The sequence below is a fragment of the Pleurodeles waltl genome, chromosome 5 (assembly GCF_031143425.1).
Source record: "Pleurodeles waltl isolate 20211129_DDA chromosome 5, aPleWal1.hap1.20221129, whole genome shotgun sequence".
Classification (NCBI taxonomy): Eukaryota; Metazoa; Chordata; class Amphibia; order Caudata; family Salamandridae; genus Pleurodeles; species Pleurodeles waltl.
The window spans coordinates 68,116,546-68,132,385 of NC_090444.1; the positions used below are offsets into that span (position 1 = coordinate 68,116,546).

General features: G+C 47.9%; 1 protein-coding gene across 1 annotated transcript in view; it reads right to left on the minus strand.

The window, feature by feature from the left end:
- Positions 1 to 15,840, minus strand: part of SLC30A3 (solute carrier family 30 member 3) — a 78,654-nt gene that overhangs the window by 40,942 nt on the left and 21,872 nt on the right. The window contains exon 2 of the mRNA XM_069236503.1: positions 7,742 to 7,947. Within this exon, the coding sequence (XP_069092604.1) occupies positions 7,742 to 7,947 (206 nt within the window). The remainder of the gene's footprint in view (positions 1 to 7,741; positions 7,948 to 15,840) is intronic.

The following is a 15,840-nucleotide window of genomic DNA, read 5'->3' on the forward strand; positions in this document are numbered from 1 at the left end:
CAAGTCGTGCATCCTCTGAGGACAGCCCGTCTTCAGCCTGCATCAGAAGGACAAAGGAATCTCCTTTGGGGTGAAGGAGTCACTCCCCTGCTTCTGCAGGCACCGACTGCGACGACGACTGGCTGTGTGGATCCCCTCTCCTGCTGATTGGTGTGGATCCTGCATCATAGGTGGTGTACTGAAGTGGTCCCGACGGTCCTCTCTTCCAGCTCTCCAACTTGGGTGGAGGTAAGCCCTTGCCTGCCCACGCAGGACAGTACCCCTGTGCACTGCATCCTTTGCAGCTGCCACGGCTTGTTGGCATCCTTTCCACAAGATCTTCAGGCATCTTGAAGCTCCAGCCCCCAGCACTCCATCCTGCAACACACAGCTCCCTGAGTGGTTCTCCAGAGACGTGGGACCCTTTTTTGTAGTGCTGTGTGGGCCTCTTCCTCGATCTTCGTGTCCCAGGCCTGTGGGACTCCTGTGGGTGCTGCCTGGGCTTCTGTGGGCTCTCTGTGTTTCTGAGGGCCCCCTCTGACTCCCCCTCCTGGGTAGAGTCCACCTGGTCCTTCCTGGTCCCCGTCAGGTCCACTTTCGCTAACCGCGTGTTTTGCGTGTGCCAAGGCTTGTTGTTGGAATCCGAAGACGCAAACCTGACTGCAATTCTCCTTCTGGCATGGGACATCACTTGCGTTCTCCAGGAACTCGACTTCGTCTTCTTGGGTGCAGTGCTGATTCTCCTTCTTCCACAACGACTCACCTCTTGCGCCTTCAGTCTGGTGGGTAGGGGCTCCTGCCCTTCCTGGACTCTGCTGTGCTTCTTGGACTTGGTCTGCTTCTTCTACAGGTCCTCTTGTCCAGGTTGGTGTCTTGCAGTCTCTTCAGGGTTTTGCATAATTCTTCTCTTCTCTGTGTGTGTTCTGGGGAAGTTACAGTGATTTACTCCTGCTTTCCTGGTCACTGGGGTGGGCTGTGGTACTTATCTTTGGGCTTTCCTAGTACACCCAGCCCATCTCTACACAGTTCACTTACCTAGGTGGGGGACCGACTTTTGCATTCCACTTTTTTAGGATATGGTTTTTGCTCCCCCTACGGCTATTTCTCTCTGTTGCGATTTTCACTCATTTCACTGTTTTCTAACTGTTTTATGCCTATTTCTGCATACTAGTGTATATAATTTGTGTATTACTTACCTCCTAAGGGAGTATAGCCTCTATGGTATTTTTGGTATTTGTGTCACCAAAATAAAGTACCTTTATTTTTGTAACACCGAGTGTTTTCTTTCATGTGTGTAACTACTGTGTGACTACAGTGGTATTGCATGAGCTTTGCATGTCTCCTGGATAAGCGTTGGCTGGTAATCCACAGCTACCTCTAGAGAGCCTAGCTTCTAGACACTGCCTACACTTCACTGAGAGGAGATACCTGGACCTGGTATAAGGTGTAAGTACCATAGGTACCCACCACACAGCAGGCCAGCCTCCTACACCGTATTACTTCACAGGCACACCCGGGAGGTTACCAACAACCTTGTGCTCATGGGAAACACTATGGTAACCTTAGTGCCGGAAGATGGTTCTCCCCATTAATGGAGAAAATTTCCTACATCCAGAGGTAATAATGCAATGCGAATTAGGCAGAACCACAGCACAGAGGGCTAAAAGGGGCAGGTCCTTCGGGAGAACAGGGCTAAATAAAAGGCTGCATAAACTTTATTGACATCCTAGTACAGTGCCTTTGGAGTTAGCGGGACAGTTTCTGAGGACATCTGGTCCAGGCCTTATCACTGTCTCCTGTGTGTATTCTATATTACTTCTAACATTTTCTCCCCAATGGCTTCTATTGCATTTGATGCAGAAAAGGCGTTTGGGTTGGGAATACGTTTCAGGCTCTAAAATGGCATGATATTTTCAAACTACATATCACTCTTATATGACTCCCCGAAGGCTTCAGTTTTTATGAATGGCATACTCTCGCCACAATTTACTCTTAGACTACATACAAGACAGGGATGTCCCTAATCACCACTTCTATTTATTCAAGTGAAGAGCCATTTTATGTAATATTAAACAAATAAGAATATAAGTGCCTTTCATATTCACAGCAGTGAAGTAAAGTTATTCACATTTGCTGACAGTATCATGTTGTATGTATCTGAACAATCTCTCACATCTTTTTTTGTGAAGTGGGTCAATTTGTCAGTGTTTCTGGCTAAACATTAAGGGGGTCATTACAACCTCGGTGGTCTTTTCACAAGACCGCTGAGGGACCGCCGTGCTGAAGACCGCCAGTGGTGGCGGTTTTCCGCTCGGCGTATTAGGACTGTTGGGAGCTCTACATCGTTTTTCCGATGGAGAGCCGCCAACAGCCATGGTGACGGGCGGTGGGGAAGTGGAGGTTGCTCCACCTCCACCGCCACACCAACAGAACACCGCCCAGCGAATCACGTCCTGTGAGTCTGCGTGGCAGTGTTCTGTTGGTGGAGCTGCCCCCATGGCTCCCATCCCCTCCCGGAGGATCGACGGAACAGGTAAGCCAATCGTCCGTCAGGGGAGGGGGGTGGGAGGGTGTTGTGTGTTGTGTGGATGCATGGGGGTGTACGTGGGTGTATGTAGGGGGGGAGTGTGAGTGCGTGTATGCTTGCGGGGGTGGTGCATGTTTTGGGAATGAGTGCGTGTATGTCTGTAGGTATGTCTGTGTGGATGTGCGCGTGTATGGTTGAATGTGGGTGTGCGTGTCTGACTGTGTGTGTGGATGTAGGCATGTGTGTCGGTGTGTGTGCGTGTATGTGTGTTGGCGGTGCCTGCGTGAGTGTCGGGTGTGTATGTGTAAGGTAATGTCGGGGGTCAGGGTGGGGAGGGGGGTCCTGCCCTGCCACCTTTGGGGGATGGCAGGGGTGGTGGGGGGTGTAGGGGAAGGAGTTGGGGTGGGGTGGGGGTGGGGGATGGGAGAGACCCCTATCAGTGCCAGGGAAGGAATTCCCTGGCACTGATAGTGCTTACGGCCATGGATTTCATGTTGCTTCCTACCGCTGGAAATCCACGGCGGTAAGCCGGGTCAAAATACCGGTGGCGGTATTGTCACGGCTGCCGGGCTGGAGACCCATGTCTCCAGCCCAGCGGTTGTCTCCGCCCTGGAGGGCGGAATGGAGAAGCGGCGGATGACCATGGCGGTAACCGCCATGGTCATGATTCCAAAAAAAAAGACCGCCAGCCTGTTGGCGGTCTTACCGCCGCTTTAACACCGTCCGCCAGGGTTGTAATGACCCCCTAAATGTGGAAAGATCAGAAATGTAATCATTGAATAAATGTAATATTTGATCCTTGTCTGGAGACTATAATTTGATTGGCAACACTCAGAAAATCAAATACTTCAGTATTTATAAACGCGAGTGCATCCCAGTGGTATCCAACGGGGCAACTATCTGGGGCTTCCAAAAATGTGCTAAACTGCAACAGGAGGAAAAGCACTTCTACAGGCAACTGCTAGGACTCCCACCCTCTAGGTTCGTATTTTTGTACACATGAGGAGCCTTCCTTATATTGAGGACTCTATTAAGCTAGCATCTCTCCTCCTCTGGGTCTCCGTTTGAGCTAACAAGCAGGCTAGCTTTAATCATATGGTCATTACTGTCTGTCTAGCCTGCAAGGGGAGTCATAATATTGAATGGCTAAGCTGAGCATTACCAAAGCCCTGGGCAGACCGGAATTGTTTATCTCCCCTCACCTGATAGTTAAGGGAGCCGCCGAAAGTGTTAAAAATTTACTTATGTCCTTTCATAGGGTAAATGGTGAAGAGGAAGAATATAAAAAAAATATTGTTTGGGACTTTGTCATGATCCAAATCTCTCACGGCACAGAACCCTGTTTAGATTTTGTGAGGAATTCCTGGAAAACGCTGTTGTTCACCAAATTTTGGTTAGCCACTAGTAGGTTCATCTGGGTTTTTCACTTGGTCAGTGTAACTCAGTGTCTATTTTAATTTGTCCCTGAGATTAGGTCTTTTTTCTGCAAGTATTATGTGATTCCTAAACTGAAATTTGTAATCCAAATTCTAAAACCATATGGATTTCAGCAATACAGAGCGGCACTTTGCATTTTACGTATCTTATCTACCCCCTTGCTGTGCTTTTCAGTTGGTTGTTTTTTAAAATATGCTATTTGGTGAATTTATAGGAAAACACACTTGTTAACCAGTATGTTTTTTTAAACTATTTTATGAATTATAAAAAACTTACGATCTATTACGAGATTTTAGATTTGATGTGTTTGTGTTATTGTATTGTTTTGCTCTTACCTGGATTTTGTTTAAAATCGTAAATAAAGACTGATTGATTGATTAAAGTACTTTAGTATTTGGTTGTCTAATTCAATCAAATAAACAATTAGCTTTAACCTGTAAATCCAAAGATAGATGTCTTGATATTGAAGTGGTCTCCTTTATCTCTGCTTTGGTGGGGACCGTGTGGTACCAATAAGATGACGCTTGCTCCTGATATTATTATACACAATTCATGTTAACAATCAATTTACCCAGCTCCTTGTTCAGACTATTGATAAAGTTCTTTCAAAATTGTATTATTTAACCAGAAAAAGGCAGTAATTTCTCTTTCACAACTTAATTGATTTAAACATGTTGGAGGTGTAAGGTTTCCTGATATTTACACATATTATTCTGCTTTTTCCCTCCAACAGTGTTGGTTTTGGGTTTTTAGTGCACATGGTTTGGTTATGTCTACAATGGTTGCCTTGGAGAGACCTATGATTTTTCTGTCATTTCCGGAAGTACTGTGGATGTCCCATAAGCTCAAATCAGTCTCTTCCCTTACCACTAATAACACTGCAGGTTATTAACAACTATAGTAACATTAAAATTCTGTGAGAAGGAGCATTTTTAGCTCAACTTTAAAGTACATTGAGAAATTAAATATTAATCCTAGGGTCTTCTACTGGGCTGAATGGTACTTTAAGGGCACTTTTTGACGATGATTCCTTGCCCCCTCCCCTGCCCAGTTCTTTTCGTACACAGGGTGTTAAGTTAATAACAGCTGCTGAGGATAAAAGGGATTCGAATTACGCCTCTGTAGACTCCCAAAAAAGTATTTACGAGTTATTCAAGAAATGTTCACAGCCTCCAAAGGCTTCTTGAATCCAGGAAATATTAGAGATGAGTAATGTCAGATCTCAAACTGAAAGGGATTTGATTACAGTGTGGTCACTTCAAGCGTGAGATCCTCTATGGTCATGGCTTCATTCTACATCTCATGCCATTATTTTCTGAAGTTGCTTTATTTTTCTTTACTGACGACTGCATCTGACACCGTATCTATTACACAAATCTAACAAGTTGCCTGGCATTGCTGGTTATAGGGTGAAAGCAGATTTTTTACACATCCGTTATAAGTGCCCCCATTACTATATCAGTTTGGGTCCAACTTTGGAACTTAATCAATGAGCTTATTGTTGGGACAGAAAAGTGCCCTGTATTGTGACGGATGTTTACTCCGGCTCTGAGTGCAGCAGCTGCCTGGATATCCGGTCCCCTGGTAATGAGTTTTGATCATGGGTGAACATGGATCATGCATGTTCACCAGCTTGTCTCATGGTGATGCAGTCTGTTTAGACCGGGAAGGGCACACCAAGTACTACCCTTCTGACAGTAGAGGACTACTGCCCCAACCTGGAGTTACGTGACATGAGCACAGTGGTGGCAGCATATATGTTGTGTGTTCAGTAGTAATCAATATCACTGGTGAACAGGCCTTTTTACCAGAGTCAGTGGAGTGGGGCCTATGGATCCACTCAATTAAGGTTCTGTGTCTGTGTATTTAACTCACCCTTGGCCTGCATGGATTGTGCGTAGCGCCGGACAGAGTGTGATACTTGTGTGTGCATGCTGGGATGCATGTGTGTGCTTGTGATTTGTACATATCATACATTCCATGGAGACCTGTGTGTTTTATTTTGCAAGCCCAGGGCCTGAAGAAACTTGTGGAGGTGAGGACTGAAACCCCCAGTCTCTAGATGTGGATTGCTGAAATTCCTGATGGTTGGGGTGGGAATACACACACTGGAGGAGAGGGAAACAGAGCATCCTCTGTGCACATCAAAGGTCACTTTGATTCCAGAAAGACTTAGTAGTCACTGGGGCATTGTTTGATTCACACGATGTGTTTTTCTATTGCATGTAATAGTGCGTTACTCACACACTTTAACTTTTTCATATACACGTTATTGTCACTCAGTATTTCCCCTGCTTCCTCCTTTTTCCCAGTGATCTACATAGATGTTTTATGATCTACTGATATTACAGGTATACACCTTATCTTCATCATTAAGGGGGTCATTCTGACCCTGGCGGTAATTACCGCCATGGCGGAGGTTGGCGGTAGCACCGCCAACAGGCTGGCGGTGCTCCGCCGGGCATTCTGACCGCGGCGGTACAGCCGCGGCCAGAAGCGGAAAGCCGGCGGTGTACCGCCGACTTTCCGCTGCCCATGGGAATCCGCCATGGGGATTCTGACACCCCATACCGCCATCCTGTTCCTGGCGGTTCGCCCGCCAGGAACAGGATGGCGGTATGGGGTGTCGTGGGGCCCCTGGGGGCCCCTGCAGTGCCCATGCCAGTGGCATGGGCACTGCAGGGGCCCCCGTAAGAGGGCCCCACAAAGAATTTCAGTGTCTGCTTTGCAGACACTGAAATTCGCGACGGGTGCAACTGCACCCGTCGCACCTTCCCACTCCGCCGGCTCCATTCTGAGCCGGCTTCCTCGTGGGATGGGTGTTTCCCGCTGGGCTGGCGGGCGGACTTTCGGCGGTCGCCCGCCAGCCCAGTGGGAAAGCCAGAATGACCGCTGCGGTCTTTCGGCGGGAACCGCTTGGCGGGCGGCGACCGCCGACCGCCGCGGTCAGAATCACCCCCTATATGCTTAATCTAATATTGAGATATATAAATGTCATTCACTTATTTAACTGCATTGACGTGCAAATAATTTTCAGATGTATATTTTGATTATAGATAAGAGTTCAATTTTGTGTAGTTTTGATAAGCTGGTATATTATAAAGAATTTTAAACTTAACAAAGAAGTATACGAAAAGAGGTGTTCCTGGGGACTTTCCCTCAGGGTCACTCTTACAAGTCCCCAGGCTTTGACACATAGAAGTGCATGCAAATAGTTTAGGGGATCAAGTGCTCCGATGTGGCTTAGACTGGCACGTGGGAGGCTATGAAAGGCCAGTTGGCATATTGTGCATAAGAATATTGCGTCACAGCCGAAGAACAGCATGTAGAAGAGTCTGCTAAATGTAGTTCACATCCAAAAGAGGTACTTGGCTGCCTCGCAGTAGAGACTAAAGTTTAATCAAAACACAATTTTCATTCTCCTGTTAAGCACGGATTAGTAGCAGAACCGCAGGGACACCTTAAGGGCTTTGGGGGCCCTGGGCCAAACGTATTTAGGGGACCCCTGTTCGGAGCAGCTTTGAATTTAGGATCCAATTTCAGCTCTTTCATTTATGGATGTTACATGAAACATAAACACAACATTTATCTGTAAAATGTCTGCAACAGACACACACACATCACCCACATTAAAAATATGTGAAAGGAAAACTGTGTTTAATCATCTGTTTAAGAATTATCCACGGTCATGGGGACAAGGCACTCAGTGCTCCTCCTGAAAGGCTGGGGCTGGTCCTACTTTGCCCAGGCCTTACAACCCCCCGCCCCACCGCAGTCTTGGCAGCAGCCCCCCCTTACCTACGACCTCTCCGACCATGAAGATGAAGCAGACTGCGCATGCGAAGCAGAGCTTGTCGCGCGCCTGCAGCGTGCCGCGGTGGCCCTCGGGGCTGGGCGAGGACAGGCCGTGGCAGTGCGGGGCCGCGTGCCGCTCCAGCTCCACGGACGCGCCGCCGTTCTCCAAGGGGATGCTGGGAAAGGAGTCCTTGGAGCCCGTGAAGAGACTGAGCAAAAAAACAAAGGGGGGGAAAACATGGGGGTCAGTTTGAAGGTTGGAGGAGGCATCAGTCAGCGTCTAAATACAAGGGTCAGAGCAAGCGTCACAAAGACGGGACATCGTTTGTGTCTCTTTGTTTTATAGTGTTTATTTAGTGCTGCTGCACCTCAAAAAGTGACAAAGCTCTTTATAACACACAGTAATTAAATAAGAATTTGCACAACACCTGCAAGTGGAAGACAAATGATGTCATGAATACATTAGTGAGACAAGTGAGACTGGGCAGCAGGACCGAACCTAGGGCAGTGGTTCCCAACCTTTTGTCTTCTGTGGTCCCCCACTTTATCATTACTGGAACCGGGGGACCCCCACTAAATCATTATTGGAATCCAGGGACCCCCCCACTGAGTCATTACTGAAAGCTGGGAACCTAATCTGTTAATATTATTTAATTTTCCAAGCAGTCGCTAACCCCCCAGAAGGTTTTGCAGACCCCTAGAGTCCCTGGACCACAGGTTGGGAACCACCGCCCTAGGCCATATACAAGATGTACACATTTGTAGATAAAAGTGACCAATCATGTGCAGAGATCAGCAATACACCGGCAAGGCACACAACATACACATTTGTAATAAGCCCAGGTCTGGGAGGGAGGATGGGCATTAGCTGTGGTTATAGCACAAGGAGACATGAACTTCCCTTAAACCTCTGGTTAGGTGGTAAGAATCTGATAATATAATCAGGGGCGTAGGTTCAGGGGAGCGTGGGGTGTTGCACCCCTCCCCACCCCCTAATAAATGTATTCTGTAGTAAATAGTTGAGTTCAGGTGCTTTAAGTCAGGTATGGTGAGGTGTTAGTTGGGTTTCACTTGAGATGTTTACATAAACATGCAGACAAAAACACACACAGTCATCTCTGTTTTAAAAATGATTATTTTACAAAATATTGATTTTTAAGTACTGCTCACAATCTGCCATACTCACCCTTCCAACTGCTCCATAAGCCCCCCCCACCCTCCTTCTCATAATAATGTACTTTTACCTCTAGTATGGTTGTTGGGAAATATGAAGTACACCCCCCGAACCTTACGAACCAAGCTACGCCGCTAAGTAGTGCAATAATGAACATTAATCTGCTATAAAAGATCAACATCTTAACTGTTTAATTACCTGTTAGGTTGTAGAAATTACTAAACTCTTATCATGACTGCAAGTCATGTAGAGATCAGGGGTCCGATTTTGTGATGGGCAGACTGAATCCTGTCTCAGCAGCCATGCCAGATTTCACATTTAACAGACAAGATCCCATTTACATGCCTGCGAAGGGTGAATAAAGCTTGTTTTATAGCATGGGTACTCACAAACATTTTCCCAGGGGCCAAAATCTTTGGTCTACGATGTGAGCGAGGGCCGCATTAACGCCAGCAGTGAGAGGATTGGGGGGCGGCGTGGGAGGAAGAGGGGGGTTGTCGTAAGGAGGATGTAGAGGAAGCAAAGCATAAACATTTAGGGGGTCATTCTGACCCTGGCGGTAATTACCGCCATGGCGGAGGTCGGCGGTAGCACTGCCAACAGGCTGGCGGTGCACCGCTGGGCATTCTGACTGCGGCGGTTCAGCCGCGGCCAGAAACGGAAAGTCGGTGGTGTCCCGCCGACTTTCCGCTGCCCTTGAGAATCCTCCATGGCGGCGGAGCGCGCTCCGCCGCCATGGGGATTCTGACACCCCCTACCGCCATCCAGTTCCTGGCGGTTCTCCCGCCGGGAACAGGATGGCGGTAGGGGGTGCCGCGGGGCCCCTGGGGGCCCCTGCAGTGCCCATGCCAATGGCATGGGCACTGCAGGGGCCCCCGTAAGAGGGCCCCAAAAAGAATTTCAGTGTCTGCCTAGCAGACACTGAAATTCGCGACGGGTGCAACTGCACCCGTCGCACCTTCCCACTCCGCCGGCTCAATTCTGAGCCGGCGTCCTCGTGGGAAGGGTGTTTCCCGCTGGGCTGGCGGGCGGACTTTCGGCGGTCGCCTGCCAGCCCAGTGGAAAGCCAGAATGACCGCTGCGGTCTTTTGACCGCGGAGCGATCTTTCGGCGGGAACCGCGTGGCGGGCAGCGACCGCCGTCCGCCACGGTCAGAATCACCCCCTTAGTGGCTGAACTGCACAATGTGTAACAAGGAAACCTAGGATTGATCCCAGCTTCCCCACTTAACCAAATTGTGTGATTCTAGTCAATTGTTTTATTTCTATAGCCCTCCTTTTTCTTCATTTTCACATATAAGAGGGCCTTAAAATACACGACTTCAGGATGTGTACCATACAAAACGTTGCCCTGTGTTTGGTTTAATAAACTATAATGGTGTTCATGTATATTAAGCTCCCAGGCCGCCCAAAGAGTGCACTTAACAACTGGCTTGCGTCTTAGTTCACTGGTCTCATTGCGGGGGGTGATTGCTCCTAAATCCATTTTTGAAACTATCACTTTAAAAAAGAAATACTTCTGAATGCACATATATAATCCGATGTACTAAGGTGAAACGGTTCTGCTTGTAAATAAAAGGAGCCGTTTTGGATTTTTAAGTGATTTTTGCTGCAAGATGTCTTTAAAATGAAGGTGTTCCTTTCTGTTACTTCGTTAACCTTTAAATAAATGATTGCCTGTTTATGTGACATCTTTGTATGCTAGTGCTGAGTTGGGTAACTAGCAGCCCAGTGCTGCTATTGACTAGGGGCCGCGTGTAAAGGTCCGGAGTGCCGCACGCAGCCCCCAGGCCGTACTTTGAGTATCACTGTTTTATAGTGTTACCCCACTGTATCTGTGGGGGGAGCTCCCATCCACTCAAAGATGCAGTCTTCTAACATTCGGGATACAAGAGTGTTGCAGTCCTTTCTTTTGAACCGAGCTATGATGGGAGGCCGGAGCTTCTCAGCTCTTGCCCCCAAACTTTAGAACAAACTTTCACAAAAGTTCCATTAAAGTCTCATTCAACTGCAGGGCAAAGAGACGCTCAGCTCTTAAACTACACAGGCGTGCATCTTATTTACCACCTCATTTTGACGAGGCCCTCTGCTGTCTTTGGTTTGACCTTTAACCTCTCAATCACACACACACACACTAGCTCAGCCTTCGATAACAACTCTGACTCCTGGCCCCAGGCTTGGGCTCAGTGCTTAATTTTAACGTGTACCGGGCAGTTACTACGAGCAAAAGACACACATGGGAAAGACAGAGGAAGAGAAAAATGGAAAAGCGTCACAAAGGGAGAAAGCTGCAACAGTGAGCTGAAGGGGCAGGGAGTGGCTGTAAATGGATTAAAGAGGCCCAAGATGTCTTCAGGATTATGCTGCCTCTCTATTCTCTGCTCACATTTAATTGCAGCAGCCGTGTGTTTCAAAGAAGAGTTGTGGGCACCGGCATGTTTCTATTTACAAAATAACCACTACTTGGGCAATTGTTTCTTTCCACTACAGTTGCCTGTGGAGCACTGACACCACTCACGTCACACAACTTCCAATGCTTTCTAAAAATGAACTATTAAAAGAAACAGATATGTCTGAATTGTATCTCACCTCTGGATCACATACACAGCTGATGTCTAATTAAAGGTGATTCATAAATCTTCTAAGAGAGTAAATATGGTCATTGCCCAGAAGAAGTACCTCTGGGTGAGCCAATCAGATGTAATGAGCGAGTGCAGCCTGCCACAACAGCCAATCAAATTTATGTGTGAGTTGTGTCTTAGTGTGTTCTGTTGTATGCAGTGCTTTAAATGGGCTGGTACTGTCCGGGACGGAGTACCGGCACTTTTATTATTTTAAGCGGGAGAGTACCTGCAGTTCTTGGGAAAAACTTAATACTTTTAATTAGAGAGTACCAGCACTTCTCAGAAATAAGCAGGGACTCTGGCACAGAGTACCTGGACTTCTATTTTTCCATTCCAAGCACTGGTTGTATGTCAGTCCAAGGAGGGTCCTATGGAAAGAGCGTTGATCATGTTTACCCATTCATTTGGCCTGTCTGTGCTGTGCAGGATGTATGTGCAAAGTTTTGTGTAAAGTGCACTGTTGCATATGTGCAATGTGGATAGAGATGTGAGCCGCTGTGGGCAAGGTGGTGCCTGTCACAACATATGTGTGCTGTGCAGGACGTGTGTGCACAGTTCAGTGTAAAGTGCTCTGTTGCATGTTGTGTAGGTGGTGGAAATGTGAGCTGTGATCAGCACGGTAATTTCCAATTATACAACATTCATGCGCTGTGCAGCATGTGTGTCGAAACTGCACTGTTGGATTCTGTATGTGGCATGTAGACAGATGATGAGATACAAGGGAGGACGTTTCTCAGAATGCACAACAGAAAAAAAAGATGCGATGAATTTATCAATAGGGTCGATAAAAGAAGGTCTGGAGACAAAGGTCACCCCTAAATTCCTAACTTTAGATGCTGGAGAGGGAGGAGGACCCAGGGTCTGGGGCCACAAAGACTGATCCCAAAAGGAGGTACACTTGCCAAAAAGAAGGAGCTCAGTTTTCTCCGAGCTCAGTTTGAGGCTGTTGTTACTCATCCAATTCACAACTGTACCCATACATGTTTTAAAACGGTGTGCAACCTCGGTTGCATTGCTGGAGATTGACACTACAACTGACAATAATCCACTGCGACACTCCCTGTCCCTTTACCTCACTCTTGCAAGCTCCTGCTTTCTCCCTTGTTGATGTTTTTTTGTTTTTCACTTCCTTCTTGTTTCCCATTGGTTGTTTTCCCTTCTGATGCTCTCGGGGAATGTCTGATAAGAAACAAGCATTTGCGATACAATGGGTCTCGCGTTTGCTCAAGTTAGAGCTATTAGCATTGTAAACTCCTAACCAGACTTTTCTTGCCACATAAATTGAAAATGAAAAGTAAAACAGTTTCACATAAGCGAGCCGATTCAAAGCACCACGGCATGAATGTGAAGGAGACACACAAAAGGCAAAAGAAGTTTGCTTGCAATCAAACGTATCAACAATCGTGCAATCAGCCATGAAACAGGGTCGGTCCCCAAGGTGGTAACAAAACTGTCCCAGGGAGGTACAAACATAAAGAAATTTACCAGTGATAACAAAGGATTTTTGAAGGGCAAGCCCATGAACAAGCTATAGTGATGGGAGTAAAGTGGCTGTGGTTAAAAGCCCAAATAGATAACAACAGGTTGGAAAAGCAGCGCTTGGGCACTGCTATGCTCAACCTAAAAACAGAAGTGGTGGGGGACCCCACCAGCCAGCCCCAAAATGAGTGACAGTGGACCCCACTGCCAACCACCGGCTCAAATTAAGCCCTGATGCTGACCTTTCCACAGTCGTGAGATGTAAATATGGAGCTTGCAGTGTTCCTAGGGGCAGTGTTGGAATGGCCTGTCTGGCCCTCTACCACTGGCAGTGGGCTAGCTCGAAGGGGCCAGTATGTGGGCCACTGGTTTTAATTCTGTCAAGTTCCACAGTACCAAAAAATAAATCTGCCTGCCCACTGGGTCTTTCAAGTCTGCTCTTCTGGCAGTGACAGAGTGTCTGTGTCTGGCGAGTCAGCCCAACAGTGCTTAGTGGAGCAATACAGACGGCAGGAGGGAAGCCGCTATTGCTTTTTTAATTAAGGAACGGAAGAAAGATTCCCCGCTTCCTCTCATTGGCTGATGTAGGAGGCTGGACTGGCTTGTAGTGAGTACCAAGGGGTACTTGCACCTTGCACCAGGCCCAGTTATCCCTTATTAGTGTATAGGGTGTCTAGCAGCTTAGGCTGATAGATAATGGTAGCTTAGCAGAGCAGCTTAGGCTGAACTAGGAGACGTGTGAAGCTCCTACAGTACCACTTAGTGTCATATGCACAATATCATAAGAAAACACAATACACAGTTATACTAAAAATAAAGGTACTTTATTTTTATGACAATATGCCAAAGTATCTTAGAGTGTACCCTCAGTGAGAGGATAGGAAATATACACAAGATATATGTACACAATACCAAAAATATGCAGTATAGTCTTAGAAAACAGTGCAAACAATGTATAGTTACAATAGGATGCAATGGGGACACATAGGGATAGGGGCAACACAAACCATATACTCCAAAAGTGGAATGCGAACCACGAATGGACCCCAAACCTATGTGACCTTGTAGAGGGTCGCTGGGACTATTAGAAAATAGTGAGAGTTAGAAAAATAACCCTCCCCAAGACCCTGAAAAGTGAGTGCAAAGTGCACTAAAGTTCCCCCAAGGACATAGAAGACGTGATAGAGGAATAATGCAGGAAAGACACAAACCAACAATGCAACAACGATGGATTTCCAATCTTGGGTACCTGTGGAACAAGGGGACCAAGTCCAAAAGTCACAAGCAAGTCGGAGATGGGCAGATGCCCAGGAAATGCCAGCTGTGGGTGCAAAGAAGCTTCTACTGGACAGAAGAAGCTGAGGTTTCTGCAGGAACGAAAAGGGCTAGAGACTTCCCCTTTGGTGGACGGATCCCTCTCGCCGTGGAGAGTCGTGCAAAAGTGTTTTCCCGCCGAAAGAACGCCAACAAGCCTTGCTAGCTGCAAATCGTGCGGTTAGCGTTTTTGGACGCTGCTGTGGCCCAGGAGGGACCAGGAGGTCGCAAATTGGACCAGGAGGTAGAGGGGACATCGAGCAAGACAAGGAGCCCTCTTAGCAGCAGGTAGCACCCGGAGAAGTGCCAGAAACAGGCACTATGAGGATGGGTGAAATGGTGCTCACCCGAAGTTACACAAAGGAGTCCCACGTCGCCGGAGACCAACTTAGAAAGTCGTGCAATGCAGGTTAGAGTGCCGTGGACCCAGGCTTGGCTGTGCACAAAGGATTTCCACCGGAAGTGCACAGGGGCCGGAGTAGCTGCAAAAGTCGCGGTTCCCAGCAATGCAGTCTAGCGAGGTGAGGCAAGGACTTACCTCCACCAAACTTGGACTGAAGAGTCACTGGACTGTGGGAGTCACTTGGAAAGAGTTGCTGGATTCGAGGGACCTCGCTCGTCGTGCTGAGAGGAGACTCAAGGGACCGGTAATGCAGCTTTTTGGTGCCTGCGGTTGCAGGGGGAAGATTCAGTCGACCCACGGGAGATTTCTTCGGAGCTTCTAGTGCAGAGAGGAGGCAGACTACCCCCACAGCATGCACCACCAGGAAAACAGTCGAGAAGGCGGCAGGATCAGCGTTACAGAGTTGCAGTAGTCGTCTTTGCTACTATGTTGCAGTTTTGCAGGCTTCCAGCGCGGTCAGCAGTCGATTCCTTGGCAGAAGGTGAAGAGAGAGATGCAGAGGAACTCGGATGAGCTCTTGCATTCGTTATCTAAAGTTTCCCCAGAGACAGAGACCCTAAATAGCCAGAAAAGAGGGTTTGGCTTCCTAGGAGAGAGGATAGGCTACTAACACCTGAAGGAGCCTATCAGAAGGAGTCTCTGACGTCACCTGGTGGCACTGGCCACTCAGAGCAGTCCAGTGTGCCAGCAGCACCTCTGTTTCCAAGATGGCAGAGGTCTGGAGCACACTGGAGGAGCTCTGGACACCTCCCAGGGGAGGTGCAGGTCAGGGGAGTGGTCACTCCCCTTTCCTTTGTCCAGTTTCGCGCCAGAGCAGGGCTAAGGGGTCCCCTGAACCGGTGTAGACTGGCTTATGCAGAATTGGGCACATCTGTGCCCAAGAAAGCATTTCCAGAGGCTGGGGGAGGCTACTCCTCCCCTGCCTTCACACCATTTTCCAAAGGGAGAGGGTGTAACACCCTCTCTCAGAGGAAGTCCTTTGTTCTGTCATCCTGGGCCAGGCCTGGCTGGACCCCAGGAGGGCAGATGCCTGTCTGAGGGGTTGGCAGCAGCAGCAGCTGCAGTGAAACCCCAGGAAGGGCAGTTTGGCAGTACCAGGGTCTGTGCTA